Raw genomic sequence first — 15,880 nt, 5'->3', positions numbered from 1 at the left:
CCGGAGCACGGGTCTCGGGAATGGGCCGCGGGGGTTCCCGAGGTCCCCGGTCCCCCGACCCGGACTTTAGGGCTCCGCGGTCAGCAGCGACGAAGGTCGTCGTCGGAGTCATGACCCGCACAGACATGAAGGGCCGGAACCACCAAAAAGTGGAATTGGGTCCCCATGCCTTGGCGCATCGAAACCAGGGATCGGAAACCGACCAAGATTAACTGTCAGCAGTCGCTAGGCCGGTCCCCGGGATCGAGACGCGGTTCTCAACAGGCAGGAAGACAGGTTCCTGCGTTAAGCTTCGGTCATTCTGGGAGACGAATCGGGTCCCCAAGATGAGCCGCATGAAAGAGCACTCTTCTTTCATCCGCCTAAAGAGCGAGGCTAGAAACCTGAGAGTCTCCTTAGTTTGTCTAAGGACTCCACGACGGTAAAGATTATAACGACTAGTGACGTGTACGTTAGGGTCCACCTCAACCAAGAGTTGGCACCTGAAACTCCCTACGCACGGATGAAGGTGCACCGGGCGCGTTCTACCCACGGAATTATACGTCAAAGGGGAAGGAAGGCGGGCGACCTGGGGCACGAAAGTCATTGGGAGGCGGTTGAGTGGGCCGCTAAGACCTCTGCAGACCACACCTGTAATCCGGCGGCTGAGTGCGGCTGCTAGAGCGGCCCCTGGGCCTGCTGGGAGTGGGCACAGGCTGCTGCCTGGTCTGTCTAGCTTGGGCAGCACACTCCAGTGCCTCCAGGGCAGCTGACCCAAACAGCTCCCCTGGCTCGACTGGTACGCTACGGAGGACTCTCCTACATGCCTCCGTTAGTGGTGACTGGGCCAGCCAAACCTGGCGACGAGTCTGTACCAGCAACAATGCGTCCTCATACAGAGGTGTGTCAACCGAAGGAGGTGCGTCAGCCGAAGGAAGTGTGCCAACCGAAGGAGGGGCGTCATCCGAAGGGGGGGGGCAGACGGCCCGCTAGCAGCCCCTACACCGGGCCCAGGCTGAAGGGCCAAGAGGCGACTTCATCATGCCCCTACCTTCCTCAAGACTTGAAACTGTTTTTTGGGGGCAGACCCCCACAAAGAAAAAAAAAATACACACATACAAGGTCATCATCTTAACAGTTTGTTATGCTCATCGAGTCATCCGTGAGCAGAGCATCAAGTTGCCTATAACAGCTGAATGCGGCTATTACCATCTTGTTCAGCAAAACGCCTCACAAACTGATTAAGATCTAAAGTTTTAGTGCGTTTTGATTCAATGCTGAGTACAGCCACACTGACGGTCTCTTCTCTGTCATTGTAGACCGCAAATACCTCATTCCTTCAGTCTACTTGGATCCGAATGCTTCTCGTTTTGCGCCGTCCCGTTCAAATGAAATCGCCGCCAATCACATTTCATCGCTCGCGCCAGGGCCGAGGGAGGGGTTACAAGGCTCGCGTCTTGTGCTGCATTCACTTGCACTCGGACATTAGAGACTTTCTCTCATAAATGTCCGATGAGCCACAACTTTTCTTTCAAAACAAAGCTGCCAGCTGGGGTGGCAACTAGGGTGGCAAGGTATTTTTCTGAGGTGGCAGCTGCCACCCCGTGCCACTCCGTAGAACCGCCACTGTGTTAAAGACCCTTTTAATAATATGTGGGGGGGACTTGATAGATGGTTGACATGCAGGCATCATGTCTATAGCATAATTGTCTAAATGGACGTCCCAAAGAATGTAAGTACAGATAAAGAGAGTATTAGCTACCTAATGTGATTTTAACCAAATAGCTTGACTATAGAGAAACCCTTCATTCATAAGTCTGACTTTTAGATTAGAACCAACCCATCCACTGGTGCTTCCTTAAGTGGTTAAATAATTTCTTCCGTAGAGTTTCTGAGACATTTTTGGTTATAATTACATCATGACCAGTGGGGAAGGAGAATGAATGTTCCCCTTATCGTCCTATTAGGTAGTGTTAATCAGAGCAGTGTTAGTCACGGCCCCTCGGAGGTAGTCGGACATTACAAAGTTAAAATCAGTTAGTTGCAACTGTGGTTTATGGCATCCTGTTGTGCTGATAAATCATTTACTTTCTACACATACAAAGCTTCCCTTCTTACCATATAAAGAAACTGTCATAGATTCATAGAAATAGTCTTTCATTCACAAGATATATATTTTTTGGTGGTATACTCTTACAGTGAACATTAAAACAAAAAAGGAAACATTATTTGGAATCTCATCCCACACTTTTTTACAAAAAATATCACATTGTTTTATGAATCTAATCTTTGCATATTGCAGTTATCTCTGTTCTGTACAGTAATGAGTTAAGTGTGTTTGTGAAGCAACCAGGTTGTTTGATGTGTCACTGCTTGTATCCTCTGCTGCAGGCCGCTCTGTTGGGAAAAATATGTCAGGTATTTGTTCAATTTAGCTGCAAAAACACAGAGTTGGGCATTTAAGATCATTGTTGGGTGTACGAGAACACTCTTTACCTTTTTGTATTTATTTTCTTGTGTGTGAGTTTTATGAGAGGTAACTCATTTGGGGAAGGTTTTGGTTAATGTCTGCTCGGGGATTAATGGGTGTCCTTCAAAGGTAACAAATCACAACTCAGTCAGCATGCTGTTCTGACTGCAGGTGCTGTCACACCAGCTGAGCTACATCACTGTGTAGAGAGGTGTGTGTTTGTGTGTGTGATCAAAGCCCAGTATCGTGCAGTTTGTTGGTGCTGTACTGTAGACAACAGATGGGTATCTTTCATGTTGCCAGGAGACATCTTTCTTTCTTTAAAGACTAGATCAGTTATTCCAGTTAAATATAATAATCTACACCCTCTGCTTTTTCCCTGCGTCTTCCTCTCAGACCCGGCAGCCAGTCTTTGTGCAGCTGTTGCAGGCAGTGTTCAGGATCTACCATTGCACCTGGTTGGTCCCAGTTCAGAAGGGCTGTGTTGAGACCTGTATCAAGGTTCTCTCTGATGTCGGTAAGATCAAGATCCTGACATCGATGGCTGTCTCACAAGCCCGTTCTTTTTAAAGTTCGAATCAGTATATCAGTAGAGTTAACAGTTCTGTTTAGCAGTTATGGAAGAAGTACTTTTATCCTCTAAACAACAATATTTCCCTCTGAGATGTGTTGGAACAGAAATATAAAGTGGCAGAAAATGTTAATACCCGAGTTAAGTCTTTAGTTACAGTCCACAACTTGTTTTAAGTAATGCTTCTTTATTCCACTTACCAGTAAGGCAAAAGTTTAAATAAAATATACTGGAGCTGATTTATCTCGACTCACTGCTTGTGTGCGTTCCTGTTTGTACCCGGCAGCCAAAGGCAGAGCAATAGCCATCCCTGTGGACCTGGACAACCAGGTGAGCAACCTGTTTGTGAAATCCAACAACATTGTCCAGAAGACGGCCATGAGCTGGAGACTCTCGGCTCGCAATGCTGCCCGCAGAGACTCTGTGGTGACTGCTTCACGGGACTACAGGAACATCATCGAGAGGCTGCAGGTAGAGTATTTCTGAGGATTTGTGCTTACTCATGTGTGTTAAATTGTTAGAGGAGTAAGACTGTGTCTTTGGCTGACCTCTAGGACATTGTGTCAGCTCTTGAGGACCGTCTGCGCCCGTTGGTCCAAGCTGAGTTGTCAGTTCTGGTCGACGTGCTGCATCGTCCCGAGATGCTCTTCCCTGAAAACACAGACTCACGCAAGAAGTGTGAGAGCGGAGGTTTTATATGCAAGTAAGCACTGAAAATATCTTCCTCAGCTCAATATGTCTACTATTGCTGTGTGGGTAAGCATATTCATTACAAATGAGATTTATGAGCTAATGTACCCGTGCAGGCTGATCAAACATACAAAGCAGCTGCTGGAGGAAAATGAGGAGAGACTGTGCATCAAAGTTCTGCAAACGCTGCGCGAGATGATGACTAAAGACCGAGGCTATGGAGAGAAGGTAGGGGAAGCTGCAAGGCCACTTATGGTGGGGTGATGTACTTTATGAGCACGGTATGACTGTAACAATACTTTTTATTATACTGTATATCATGCATAAACACATAGAAAATGTGTCAAGTTTGTATTTCTTTTTTTCAAAAGGTATTTTGATGCTGGTGCATACATACAAGATATAGCATTTATTTTCAGAGAAGAATATCAAGTTTGCAGGAACTACTGTTTAAATAAAATAAACACAAATGATCAAAATCAGAATGATTTCAGAAACTATGGAAGCCCTGAAACAGGGGTGTAGTTGTATAAAAGCAGCATCACTGCATCACACGCACACTTTTTACACTCCAGAAGTGCCCTTATTTTGAGGGGTATTGGTCTTCTTCTCCTGCACAGTCACCTCATAGTCAGTAAGGCAGGACTGCTCACTTACACAGAAATGCTTTATCACTATATGACACTGCACTAATTCTGCTCAACATGGCTTATACCCATTCAAAAATACAATTTGAATCTGTGTTGTTGATGAGTATGTTCACAGTCTTAACTCACGTGACTTACATGACATGCTGTATTTTGAACTCTGCCTGAGCTTCTTCCCACCTGTGTTGTTATCTAACCCCTCAAACCCTCTGCTCTCTTTCAGCTCAGGGCCTTTGATGATGAGATGGATTTGCCCAAGGTTGTTTCTCTTTTTCTTCTACTCATGCCCTTATTTCCCTCAGCTGCTGTCTGTTATGTCTGTGTAACACTAGTAGTTGTTCTGTAACTGTCCTGTAGCAGCTGCTGTGGCTGTGTGTTGTAGGTAGAGGAGGCTCTAGATACAGCAGGTAACACATAGTGGTAGGGCTGATTCCTGCTACCGTAAAACGGCGTGTAGATCACCTCACAACAGAGATAAAGAAAGAGAGAGAGATTGATATCCCCCATATATATCAATCTCTCTGCAACATGCAGTCAGATCCATCCCCCCGATGGATCTGACTGCATGTTGCGCAAAAGAGTTATTCCAAGTTCCAAGGTGAGTCACTTGCTGGCTAGGCAAACTGCCAGTGCTGCATTTACATGTCCTACATTCTGCCAATGTAGGCACCATATCAAGTAAAAGTCATGTCAGGACATTTTGACTGTTTATTTTTAAACTAATTCCAATTTTATTACTTCTTACACTGAAGAACATGGCATACAAACAGGTAGCAGGTGTAAAAACAGAGCTACAGGCTTATATTTATGAAAAAGAACATGAAGAGGCCAAATGAACAAAAAAAAAGTATTTAAAAATGAAAGAGATCTGAATTATGAATTGGTGGGACATTATATATAAGTATGTCCCCAATATTTATTTGACTAAAAGGAATGTAAAGATAGTAAAGCCATAAACTCCTTATCTCTTTCTTCCTTCTCTTTTTCTTTTCATCAAAGCGTATCATTGTGCCTCATCAAGGTTCAGCTTTCTGAAGGGTGTTTCCCCTGCATCTCCTTAAGGTGCCAATAGGGGTCACTGTGACTGTGCCGTGTGTGTGTATGTGTGTGTGTGTATTAATGAATGTAAGGGGCTGTGGCAGTCATTGAGGCTGTGTCCTATTTTTGCTTGCCTGAGAGCTGCACGATTCCTGGGCCCCTGCCAACTCCGGGTTGAGGTTACATAAGAACCAGGCTTTTTTTTCCTTCCTGAAACTCAGACCCTCTGCTGATGTGTGACCTTCAGCAGTAATTGCCAATCAAAGTGTGGAGGAGTTGTTTACCCACACTGCCGTTGTGTGTGTGTACCTGCGTGTATAAATGCGTGTTGCAATCATGGGGTTGAGAGAGATGATCCCCTCACACACCTGTTCAATGTTGTATCTCCGTCTGTCTACACATGAGAAGCAGCTCTGATGTGAGAGTGGCAGACGAGTGGAAATGTGCTTCTCTCCAGTGCCAACTTTGAGATGTTTTTTCTCCTCTTGTTCTCTTTTGGCTCTACTAAATCATTGTGACACAATTTCTCAACTACTCCCCACTTCCATTCACACCTTTCCTCACATGGATGCAAACACACACCCACGCTGTGTAAACTTAATGGAGTTGGCTGCTAGTGTTTGTGTAGGTGTGACATGATAGTCTGTAGTTTGCTTGAGTGTCCTCTATCAGCCTTTGTACAAAGCAGAACTGCATTGTATGTTATTATATAGGAACATGGCAAAACGTTGGTTTAGTATTCAGCTTTTTAAATAAAAATAAAGACATGAAATATTGTTGAGATGAGTTGTTTTGACCTCTCCAATGTGTGCAAACCACACCGTTTCTAAGGTTGGATTATCAGCTAAATGTGTTGCTCTTTGGCTGATCATTATGTAATGGGAAAGGAGTTTATGTTACACAGTGTTGGTCTGCCCCTCTTCACCTGGCCTCATGTATGTGTGGTCTTGTCAAAGCAGTTATGCAAGCCCTCTATGTTGGGAGTAAATCACTTGTCATCCCTTTTACCTCCCTGTCTTGTCCTCTAGGGAAGCTTTTTGGCGGATGGATTTAGAAAAAAAACCTCTTCTTCAACTTTAAATTGTAAAACAACATCTGGCTCACTCGTTTATCTGCTAGACCATTTGCTTTCCCACACAGCTCAGCTTTGCACACTCTGGTCAAGACAGACACTTTCTTTTATAGTGCTGGTATAGATGTAGGTCAGTTGCAATGTAAATGAAAGAGTGCACTCTTTTTTTTATTTGGTCTGGTAAAGCCCAGAATGCATGTCATTCACGACTGGTTTAAACATGACTCAGTCTCAGCCTGCAAATGCGCAAAGACATGTTTGTTACGCACTTTCAGAAAAGACACCGAAAATGTTGAATGCAGTCTCTCGCATGTGAGTTGGTGTGTATGTGTGCACATATTGTCGAACTGTGAAGTGTGAGACTGATCAGGGGTTTGCCCCGGGAGTTTCCATTTTGGTGTAGCGTGCTGTAGTGGGGCGGATGTGGCAGCTGTGAGGGGTTATCCTGTGGTGTTTATGGTCAGACAGGGGGAGGTTAGCTGCACATATCTACTCTGATCAGCATGCTGTTTGTGGTTCGATGTGGTAACAGTAAGGGTTTGTCCACAGACTAATGGGAGATGTTGCTCATGTGTGGCCCTCTGACCTGCTGCTGAACTCTGCCGCAGGACTTGTTTTTAGGCATCAAGAGAGTTTGAAGTGTTGACACTACAAAATGCAAGTCATGTCTCTATTCAAGACAGGTGCAAGTCCGACGCCAGCTCATGAACTTTGAGTTTAGTTTGTTAACAAAAGAAATGGAAATATTTAGAATATTAGTATTGGTAATATTAGCTAAAATAAATGGCATAATGCTGGAAAAAGTCATTTTTTTCATTAAAAAAAAAAAGCAGATATTTATAAGACAGTTGGCTTCTAATTAGGGAATCATGTAATCCTTGGGTTAACAATATTCTCGTTTGGGCAGGGGGCTGCGGACGCTTGTTCAGGGAACCTCTATGTGGCATTATTGTTAAAACACCTTGTTATCTTTTTATTTTTGGTCTAAGAAAAGGTGCATCAGGTTACAGCCTTAATTAGTACCTTAGGAATTTCTGAAAAAATGTCAAAGAAATCAAAAGACATCAGATTTGTCTATCTGACTTGGCTCCACTTAACTCATTCAAAAATATAAACCAGAGTCAATGCATCATACAGTATAGATAAACACTGGTTGATCATGCAGGGGCAACGCTGAATACCAAAGTAAACACCCTTTGAATATGGATAGATACTCTACTGTACCTCATGCTCTCCACCCTGGCCCCCAGAGAGGGTCAGGGTTTGATCATCCTCCTCTGTTTGTTTCTCGCTCTCACCCTCCCTTTCTTTCACTTGCTCTGCCTCTTGCCCTCTGTGTTTTTGATGACAGATGGCCACTGTAAGCAGTTCTGTGTCACTGGTTTAGTGACCTGGTTCCTTTCCGAGTTATTATGTAACTCTAACCCCATCGCCTCTCGCCAGTCCTCTCTCCTCGCCTGCCAGTCCTAGTGTGTCCTTTTACCTAACAATTTATTTGGAACATTTACCAGTTTCCCTTTCCTCTTGGTAAATACTTTACATGGAGGCCCTGAATTGTGATACTGCCAAATGATGTCTAACCTGATTTCTCATTGTTTGGTAGAACCGTTAAGGGAAAACTAACAAGGGAAAACTAAATATCTCAGACTCTACATTTGATGATGTGCTTTTCATCTTCCTCAGAACATGGCTTAAGGAGGGAACCTCTTACCTGGTGTTTACTCATTACTGACTTATCAAGATTGTAATAATCTTGATGATTTTCAAAGAAATTAAATGTTTGTTTAGTCGTTGACCATTGCTGAATGGTGTAACTCAATAATGATTGAGCCTATGGCCCACTGATGAAAGCCTTAATACATGGGTGTCAGCACTGCGCACTGTTACAATACTTGTGAAGTGAGATCCAAAATACCTCTGCAGTTACCGCTTATCATCAGAGGTCTTACCAAAGAGAACAAAACAGCTATAGCTTCAGCTTCATATTTATTTTTTAAATGAGTGGTATTGATCTTCTCTTGATATGTTTGTCCAGGAAGCAATAAGTATAATCCCAAAACCTTGTCTAAAAAGGTAATTTAAAGATAATTTTTGATAACAATCTTTAGGGATTTTTGAAAATGAACAAAAGATCAAATCAAATTGGACATGTCTTAATTGATGATGTTATTGGCAACCCTGTAAAGCTCTTCTGTCTCAGCTCGCTGTGCCCTGCAGACCATAATGCTTCGCTGGTTTCTTACAAGGCAGTAAATGCATGGCAATTCACACGGAGCAGACCTTTGCATGGCCACCTAAAACAGCTGATTTGGTCATTAACCTGACAATTGCCTGCATGAATACTAACCCTGTGTTTGTATCTGTTGGACCACTGTGCTTACACTCCTCACTGCACCCAGCAGCTGGATCAGAACCAGCCTGAGAAGCTGTTGGAGGACCAGAAGAGGGTAGGTACAGCACCAGTTTGGCAGCTAAAAACGTCAATCCTTCAGATTCAGAGTAAGATATCAAGTTTTAGACGTACAGCATCTTGAATGAAAAATTACCTTTTTCTCACTTTCTCTCGGCTTTTTTTTCTGATCCCACCCCTTCACTGCTTGAAATAACCAACTAAACCACCAAGCCACAGCCAACTAATGTTTAACTGAAGGAACCATATTTCCCTCTGCCTCCTTCCTCTCATGGCGTTTATGGCAATGCAGAGATTTTACAAAGCCTCAGGTGTTTGTATTTCTGAGGCAAGCTCTAATATTGCTTATCCAGAATAACAACTATTGATTTTGAGTTCATCCATGTGTAATTATCATCTCCAAAAGAACAACATTATTTATCAATCAGGTATGTTCAGCGGCTGTTGATTAAATGTCCCTAACAAGCAGTCCTCATTATATTACTCATAGCCACGCAACCATTTTGTTGTACCATTTATATGTGACATTTATTTGTTAATTTCCCACCTAGACAACACAATTAATATTTGTTTGCTGGTTTCATAGTTTCAGTAAATTGTTTATTCTTGATACAGGCCAGGTCTTTGCCCTCAGTCATTGATTTGGCTCATGAAAACGGCAGTATTCTTGAGTGAGACACTACTCCTGTCTCACTCAAGCTCCTGCCTACTGTGATCATACTGTGCTCATACACAAAATACACCGTTGACCAACTTCCTGCTAATAAAAGATGAAAAAGGTAATTCCCAACACCTCCTACATAAACTAATCCTGACCTCAAGAGCTGTGGCAGCGGAACTTACATAATGGCGCTGTCGTCAATTATCGACCACCCACAGTTGACAATAACTTGCTCATAATCAGGCAGAACGCACCAAAAACTCTCCTTAATTTCCTTCACTTTATCCCATGGGAGGTCTGTCAGGTAGCTATGGGCTGTGGTTGCCATAACAACGACAAAGTCGTGCTGCGGACTGCTCAACCGAGGATGAGTCACCGTGTGAGGGCTGGCCCCAGGTCCATCTAATATGAACACCTCACATTGTCCCCACACAGTGTTACTGCTGCTGCCGATAGTGACGTAACCGTGGTCGTGTCTGTGGTGTATAACATAAACTTCGGGTTGTGTCTGCAAGTTTTTCTATATTTAAGATAAAAAGTTGATGTACTTTCTCCATTTCTCCAACTATGAATCAAAGAGCATAGTCATTATAATGTTCTGAGGTCAATGGGTTTGTTCGCTGTATATCATTAATGATGCATGTTAGCTGTTTTAAAACATCTCCTCTCTTCCTGGTGCTGACATCATGACATTACATCCTGTCCTTTCTTTCCCTCTCGTAGGGCGAGGCTCTGAGGCAAATTCTGGTGAACCGTTACTATGGCAACTTTTATCGAAGTGGTGGGCGGAGGGACAGCCTGACGTCATTTACCAATGGCCCCCTCAGTCCGGTAGGACCTGGCAAAAGCCAATCAGGTGGGAAGCTTTTGCTCTTTTTCAACATCTTATGAAGGAAGTGATGATGGAGTTTAGTTTGCACAAAAGTTCCTGAAAACACTGATTTCAACATATCGTATTGAGCTGTGTGTGTAAAGCTTTAACCAAACTCCTCTGCCAAAGAGATGCCTGATTTTCTGCCAGTTCTACTACTACTACTACTACTACTACTACTACTACTACTACCACCAGGAAGCCAAGTTCACATAAAACTTTTATTTTTGCTCAGCCTACATGTTTCCTGCCCTTAAAGTAAAGCAAGGTCCTCTGAATAGTGTTATATAAGGATAGGACCCTATCTGTCTGGCCCTGAGCAGGTTATCAGTTGCAGAGTTGTGAGCTGCCCTTTGAGCATGCAGAGCACAACACTCTTATCGCTACCTGATAACAAGGTCATTGGGTTACTATCTGCAGTCAAAATAATACTGAATCTTTGTGGAGTCAGTATTAGAGTCAGTGTGAGTTATTGGTTCTGATATGTTAAATATATTATGTAACATTTTATCTGCATGTAGATTTTGGAGGAGACATTGGTGCCAATGATATGAGCTGTGAGTATTTTCAATATAAATTCAGCGCTGCCATATTGACCTAGTTACCAGAACGGCTTGTTTTTTCTGCTGTGACACAAAATGCAGTCTTTTCACATTCACTGTACAGTAACATGGGTGTGACACCATAATGTAGGTAAATTATGTGTATTATTAACATGTGGTAAATGAGCCAGGTAATGTGTTTTGAACTGTACCAAAAGACACCATCTCTCTAATGTGCACCAAGATTTTGGCAAACCTCCAGACGACAGGACGTTAACCCTCCCCTGTGATCCACTTTTCGCTGTTGCTAAGTGACACACTGCTCCCCCCCTAGGAAAACAGTCTTTTGCACCTGTTGCAGAAACAAGAGCCAGGCAGGCTGAGAATTCCATATGTACCATGAAGCTGAGGCCTCAGGGGGAAATGAGCAGGCAAAGTCATGTACAATGAGTCACACAAATATACAGTTACTGTGGTTTGCATACAGCAGTTAGAAATATTTGTGGTGGCCCATTTAGAAAAAAAAGTTTGGGAACTTTGTGTGTACCAACTAAACTGCCGTATGTTAACCGGTATCAAAACATATCTTGCCCTGTATACTTTAATGAACTATATTTATTGTGTCCTTATTATTTGGTTTCTGTGTGAAATGTTTTATCATATCTCTATCAAGCAAATAGAAAAAGAAAATAGAATAAATCAACTACAATATCATTTTGAAGATTTTTTGATTACAGAATTATAAAGTTAATATATACATTTTTCATAAAGATAAAAACAATGTAATTGGCCTGTGTTGTCTCGTTTAGCTATATTCTTTGTTAAATACCTGCAAATGACTGAATATGCAATTACAATTTTAACTTCTGTTTAATTGCACTGGATTTGCACATGGGCATTGGAAGGTATTGATCGCACAAACCATATACCTGATACATCTGATACTGATCTGTCTTTCTGTCTCACATTTGCAGCGTTAGGAGGTCCTGGGGGTCTGAGTCGTGGGGAAATGAGCCTGGAAGAGGTGCAGTGCCACCTGGACAAAGAGGGAGCCTCTGACCTGGTCATTGACCTCATCATGAACACCACCAGTGACCGAGTCTTCCAAGAAAGCATCCTCCTGGCTATTGCCTTGCTGGAAGGTGGAAACACCACCATCCAGGTCAGTTGACCCCTCCCAAATCTCTTACCAAACTGATCAGACAGTTGTTAACTGTCTACTTTTGAATAGCTTGTCTGCTAAAACACGCCTGAATCTTTATTATTGTAAAACAATACAAATGACACACTTACCTATTTCGCCTACTGTAATAATCTGCCTAATCTGCAGTGTTTTAAGTTCATGGACTGTTATCTTCGTGAGGCTCGCCTTATCCCACAGTGCATCTGTGTATGATCTGTTACAATTTAGAACACAAGGTACCATGGATGGTTTCCATTACAACAGGATCTACAGTATGTGGGTCAGTGTGCCACCATAGCTGCACATACATTACCAAGGCGGCTCTCCTCCCTCTCACATCCAGCACATATATTTTTGCTAAAAGGCCAGGCCAGCTGCTGATCATGTCATTCGTTTTTAAAAATGCAAAAATATAAGATATTCTTGATGTTGTCACTTATTGCTGATGTGTGCAGGAGGCAACATACATTGTTTCTTCCTTATTTCCCATATTAACCTGAGCAACTCTATCCCCTCTGTATCATGATGTTTCCCTTTTTTTAAAGTCTGCAGTATCCGTCTGGTGCTCTGTTTATCTCCCTGTCCTTCCAAACATCTGTCCGTCTGTGTGTTGCTGTGTAAGTACTGGGCTTGCATAATGAGATTAAAGCGAGGAAGCCACTGTGGCGAGATAATGCTTTGGCTTCCCACGGCTGCTGCAGAGCTACGTCACGTGATCCGTCTGCGTTACATAACGCCTGTGTGAATGAACAAAGAGGAATGTCTCAGCCTTCAAAACATTCCAGCCTCTCCCTCGATCCCTCGCACTCTTGCCGGCCCAAACTGGGTCATGCTGGGCCTCCGGAACTGGGGCAGTGGGGAGAGAGGGCGGAGGGCCGGGGGAACACAGAGGGGATTGAGGAGAAACTGGAGCTCCTCTCACCCTTGCATTCTTAAGTTTGTTCTGAAAAGGGAGGTTTCTTCAGGAGGGGGGGAAACTACTCTGCATGCAGTGCTAGAAACGTGCCGCATAGTACAAATATTTGCGTTCTTTGAGTTACTGGATCATTTCCGAAAAAGAAAGTCTTTGCCCTGACAGCTTGAAGCTCAAATTTGTAAAATAAGCATACCTTTTCCGCTTGCTTAAAGTGTCATCATGAACGAAAACATACTGCTTATGCTTTTCTGCTCTCTTCAAGAAAAAACTCCAAGGTTAATGGGATTCAGTGTCTGCATCCGACATGCCAAGCTGAGCACCTGTTGGGTCTTGGATATCCTGTTCTGGCGTGACGCAGTTAACTAGTCACTGGACCTACGTAGCCCACAGAAATAAAACACGGAATAACTGAAGAGTCTATCCACAGTCACTCATTTACACACTCTCTCATTCTGCTGTCATGCAAAGCCATTACATATGTCCTTGGAAGTCTTGAATATTTTACAGTCAGGGCTTTCTAGACTTGTTGTCTACTCATCACTCGTGTTTATGTCTGTCACATGCCAGCTTTTCTCCTACAGCTATCAGAGAGCTCTAATAGCTGTACATTGTGTTGTGACAACATTTCACTGGTCAGACATCTGGTGGGCATAGCTGCATAGCATTGCTTCTGTTTCCCTCCAAAACTCTGGCATTGCAGGTGCATTTGAAAAACACAACAAAGCAATAGACATTTTCTCCCAGGTGAAAAGGAGAGGTGGCTGATTTGTGAAAGGAGGAGACGGAGTTGGAGGACAGCAGAGCTGCATTTGGTTTGCATGTGGTGCTGCCTGATATGAGAGGGAAAGGGAGTGCAAGTATAAATAGCTGTTACATAACATCCCTTTGTTGATGCCAAGTGGCAGAACGGAAGGAGAGAAGGGAAAGCGCTATGACCTTGTTTTTCAGTGTAGTCCGCCCCCACCTCGCCCCACTCAGGGTATGTCTCCATGGATACAGACAGGGACTGTGTTTACCCAACACTGCAGGGGGCCCTTGAGATGCTCCTCTCTCATTCACCCTCCTCTGTTACTGTCCTCCATTCTCTCCTTGACCACCATGTATTAAACCATAACGTCATCCCTCCATCCCACCCCTCTTTCCTAGCCTTTTCCAGTGATGTCAAAACACAGATGGTGTCTTGGTTTTGCATCACAGATTTTGATACTGTTTGTGTAAGGACAAGCATCGATAGGCAGCACTGTGGTTAGACATGACAGTTTAGATTCTCATTTCTGAGTCAGCGTAAGACGCAACCTGCATTAAATTCTAAGGAAACTATAAATTGAAAGTTAGCTCTGGTGTTTTTCTTCACTGTGATGTTCCAGCTTTATGCACAAGGCTTTGTTTCAGTGACTCACTCAATCCACGAATCTTAGCTCAGTTCTTAGAAGCAGTGTTCCCGTTTAAAGAAGTACTCTAACAGTCTGCTGGTGCCAGTGAATACGTTCACTGCTGAACCCAATAACTCCCAACTTCCCAGCGACCATCAATCTAACACTCACTTCTACCGCAGTAAAAGCTCAGCTAACACTGAACCATGAGATCAAATACCCCTGCTGCATGGTGCAAGTCCTGCCAACCTCACAGAATAAGCCCAACCGCACATTAAGGCCCTTACACACCAAACAGACACCAAAAAACACCAATGAACACGTCCCGACGGAACGTCGCCTCACGTCTCCTGCGTCTTGGCCATGTTTCGCACTGGAACACACGCAAAGACTTCAGCCAACGGCCAAGTTATAGGTATAGTTATAACTCTCCTTACCAGCAAGCGGTGGTAGTGTGTATTCGTCATTCAAAAGAGGCAACAACCGGAAGACAGACTGCGTGATACACCAAGAGAAGAAGAACAGACTGCGTGATATAAACAAACAACAAATAGCGTGTGCGTTCCATTTTCACTCTACAGCGAGAAGCTCATGGGGCTTTCTCGAACCTGTGTCGAGAGCTGGAGTTAAATGAAATCTCAGATTTGCCTTCTTAATAGTTTGTTTGGGTCCCTCACTTCCGTTTCGCTTCTCATGCACTGATTCGCTAAGCTCCGTGGGTGTTTCTCAATGTCGAGTAAAGCTGCTCCAGAGCCACTATTTCAAGCATACTACATCATAGAGTGCCACCGAAGGACTGTTCCAATGTCCAGCATACTTAGAATTATACAGAGCCCGGCGTACTTCGTAGCGAGAAATTTCGAGTCTGCTCATGTGTAGACTCCACGGTCTTAAAATCCCCACAATGCTTTGCGCACCGACCGATTTCCAAATATTTGGCGGAAATCGCGCTCCATTTAAGGCGAGGCCTCGCATATGACGCACACCTGTTAGCCTGTTCCACAATTCTTCGTTTTCCGAGGCTAGGAAGGATTCTTGCCTCGCTTCTGAAGCAAGTGACTCGGAAGACATGTGCTACCAAGCAAGCGTCCTCGACATTGAGAAAACACCCCAAGACCACCAATCTGAGTAGGGCGACTGAAGGCAGTATCTGTAACCTGGGATATCCCCGAGATGTGGACCACCATATTAATAATATGACCGGCATGGGAAAATAACCGTGATTACATAAGAATTAAGTTGGCAGTTTTAGGGAGAATACTGTAAAAGTGCATGTGTGATATACTGTATGGGTGTGTCTTTGGCATGTGCCAGAGAAAAGCTGACCTAGTTTTGGGAGTGTAAAAGTAAGTCAGTGGGCGTGTTAGTGTACTGCTCTTCAACTTGCGTTTGCTTGTACTCTGGGTTTGTGTTTATGTGTGTTTGTGAGTGAGTTATTTTAGAGTTAATGTTGAGGG

The 15,880-nt window shown here is 43.6% G+C and overlaps 1 protein-coding gene across 1 annotated transcript in view; it reads left to right on the top strand.

Annotated features, from left to right (window-relative positions):
- LOC104955082 (inositol 1,4,5-trisphosphate receptor type 1) overlaps nucleotides 1-15,880 on the top strand; it is a 77,495-nt gene that overhangs the window by 40,872 nt on the left and 20,743 nt on the right. The window contains exons 35-42 of the mRNA XM_010782314.1: nucleotides 2,846-2,966; nucleotides 3,307-3,491; nucleotides 3,575-3,723; nucleotides 3,827-3,938; nucleotides 4,581-4,616; nucleotides 8,867-8,914; nucleotides 10,262-10,394; nucleotides 11,926-12,113. Of these exons, the coding sequence (XP_010780616.1) occupies nucleotides 2,846-2,966; nucleotides 3,307-3,491; nucleotides 3,575-3,723; nucleotides 3,827-3,938; nucleotides 4,581-4,616; nucleotides 8,867-8,914; nucleotides 10,262-10,394; nucleotides 11,926-12,113 (972 nt within the window). The remainder of the gene's footprint in view (nucleotides 1-2,845; nucleotides 2,967-3,306; nucleotides 3,492-3,574; nucleotides 3,724-3,826; nucleotides 3,939-4,580; nucleotides 4,617-8,866; nucleotides 8,915-10,261; nucleotides 10,395-11,925; nucleotides 12,114-15,880) is intronic.

The sequence above is a fragment of the Notothenia coriiceps genome, unplaced genomic scaffold, assembly GCF_000735185.1.
Source record: "Notothenia coriiceps isolate Sejong01 unplaced genomic scaffold, NC01 NC01_scaffold00000496, whole genome shotgun sequence".
In the NCBI taxonomy this organism is placed as follows: Eukaryota; Metazoa; Chordata; class Actinopteri; order Perciformes; family Nototheniidae; genus Notothenia; species Notothenia coriiceps.
Note: the sequence above shows the minus strand (reverse complement) of the source record. Positions and strands in the feature narration are given on the sequence as shown.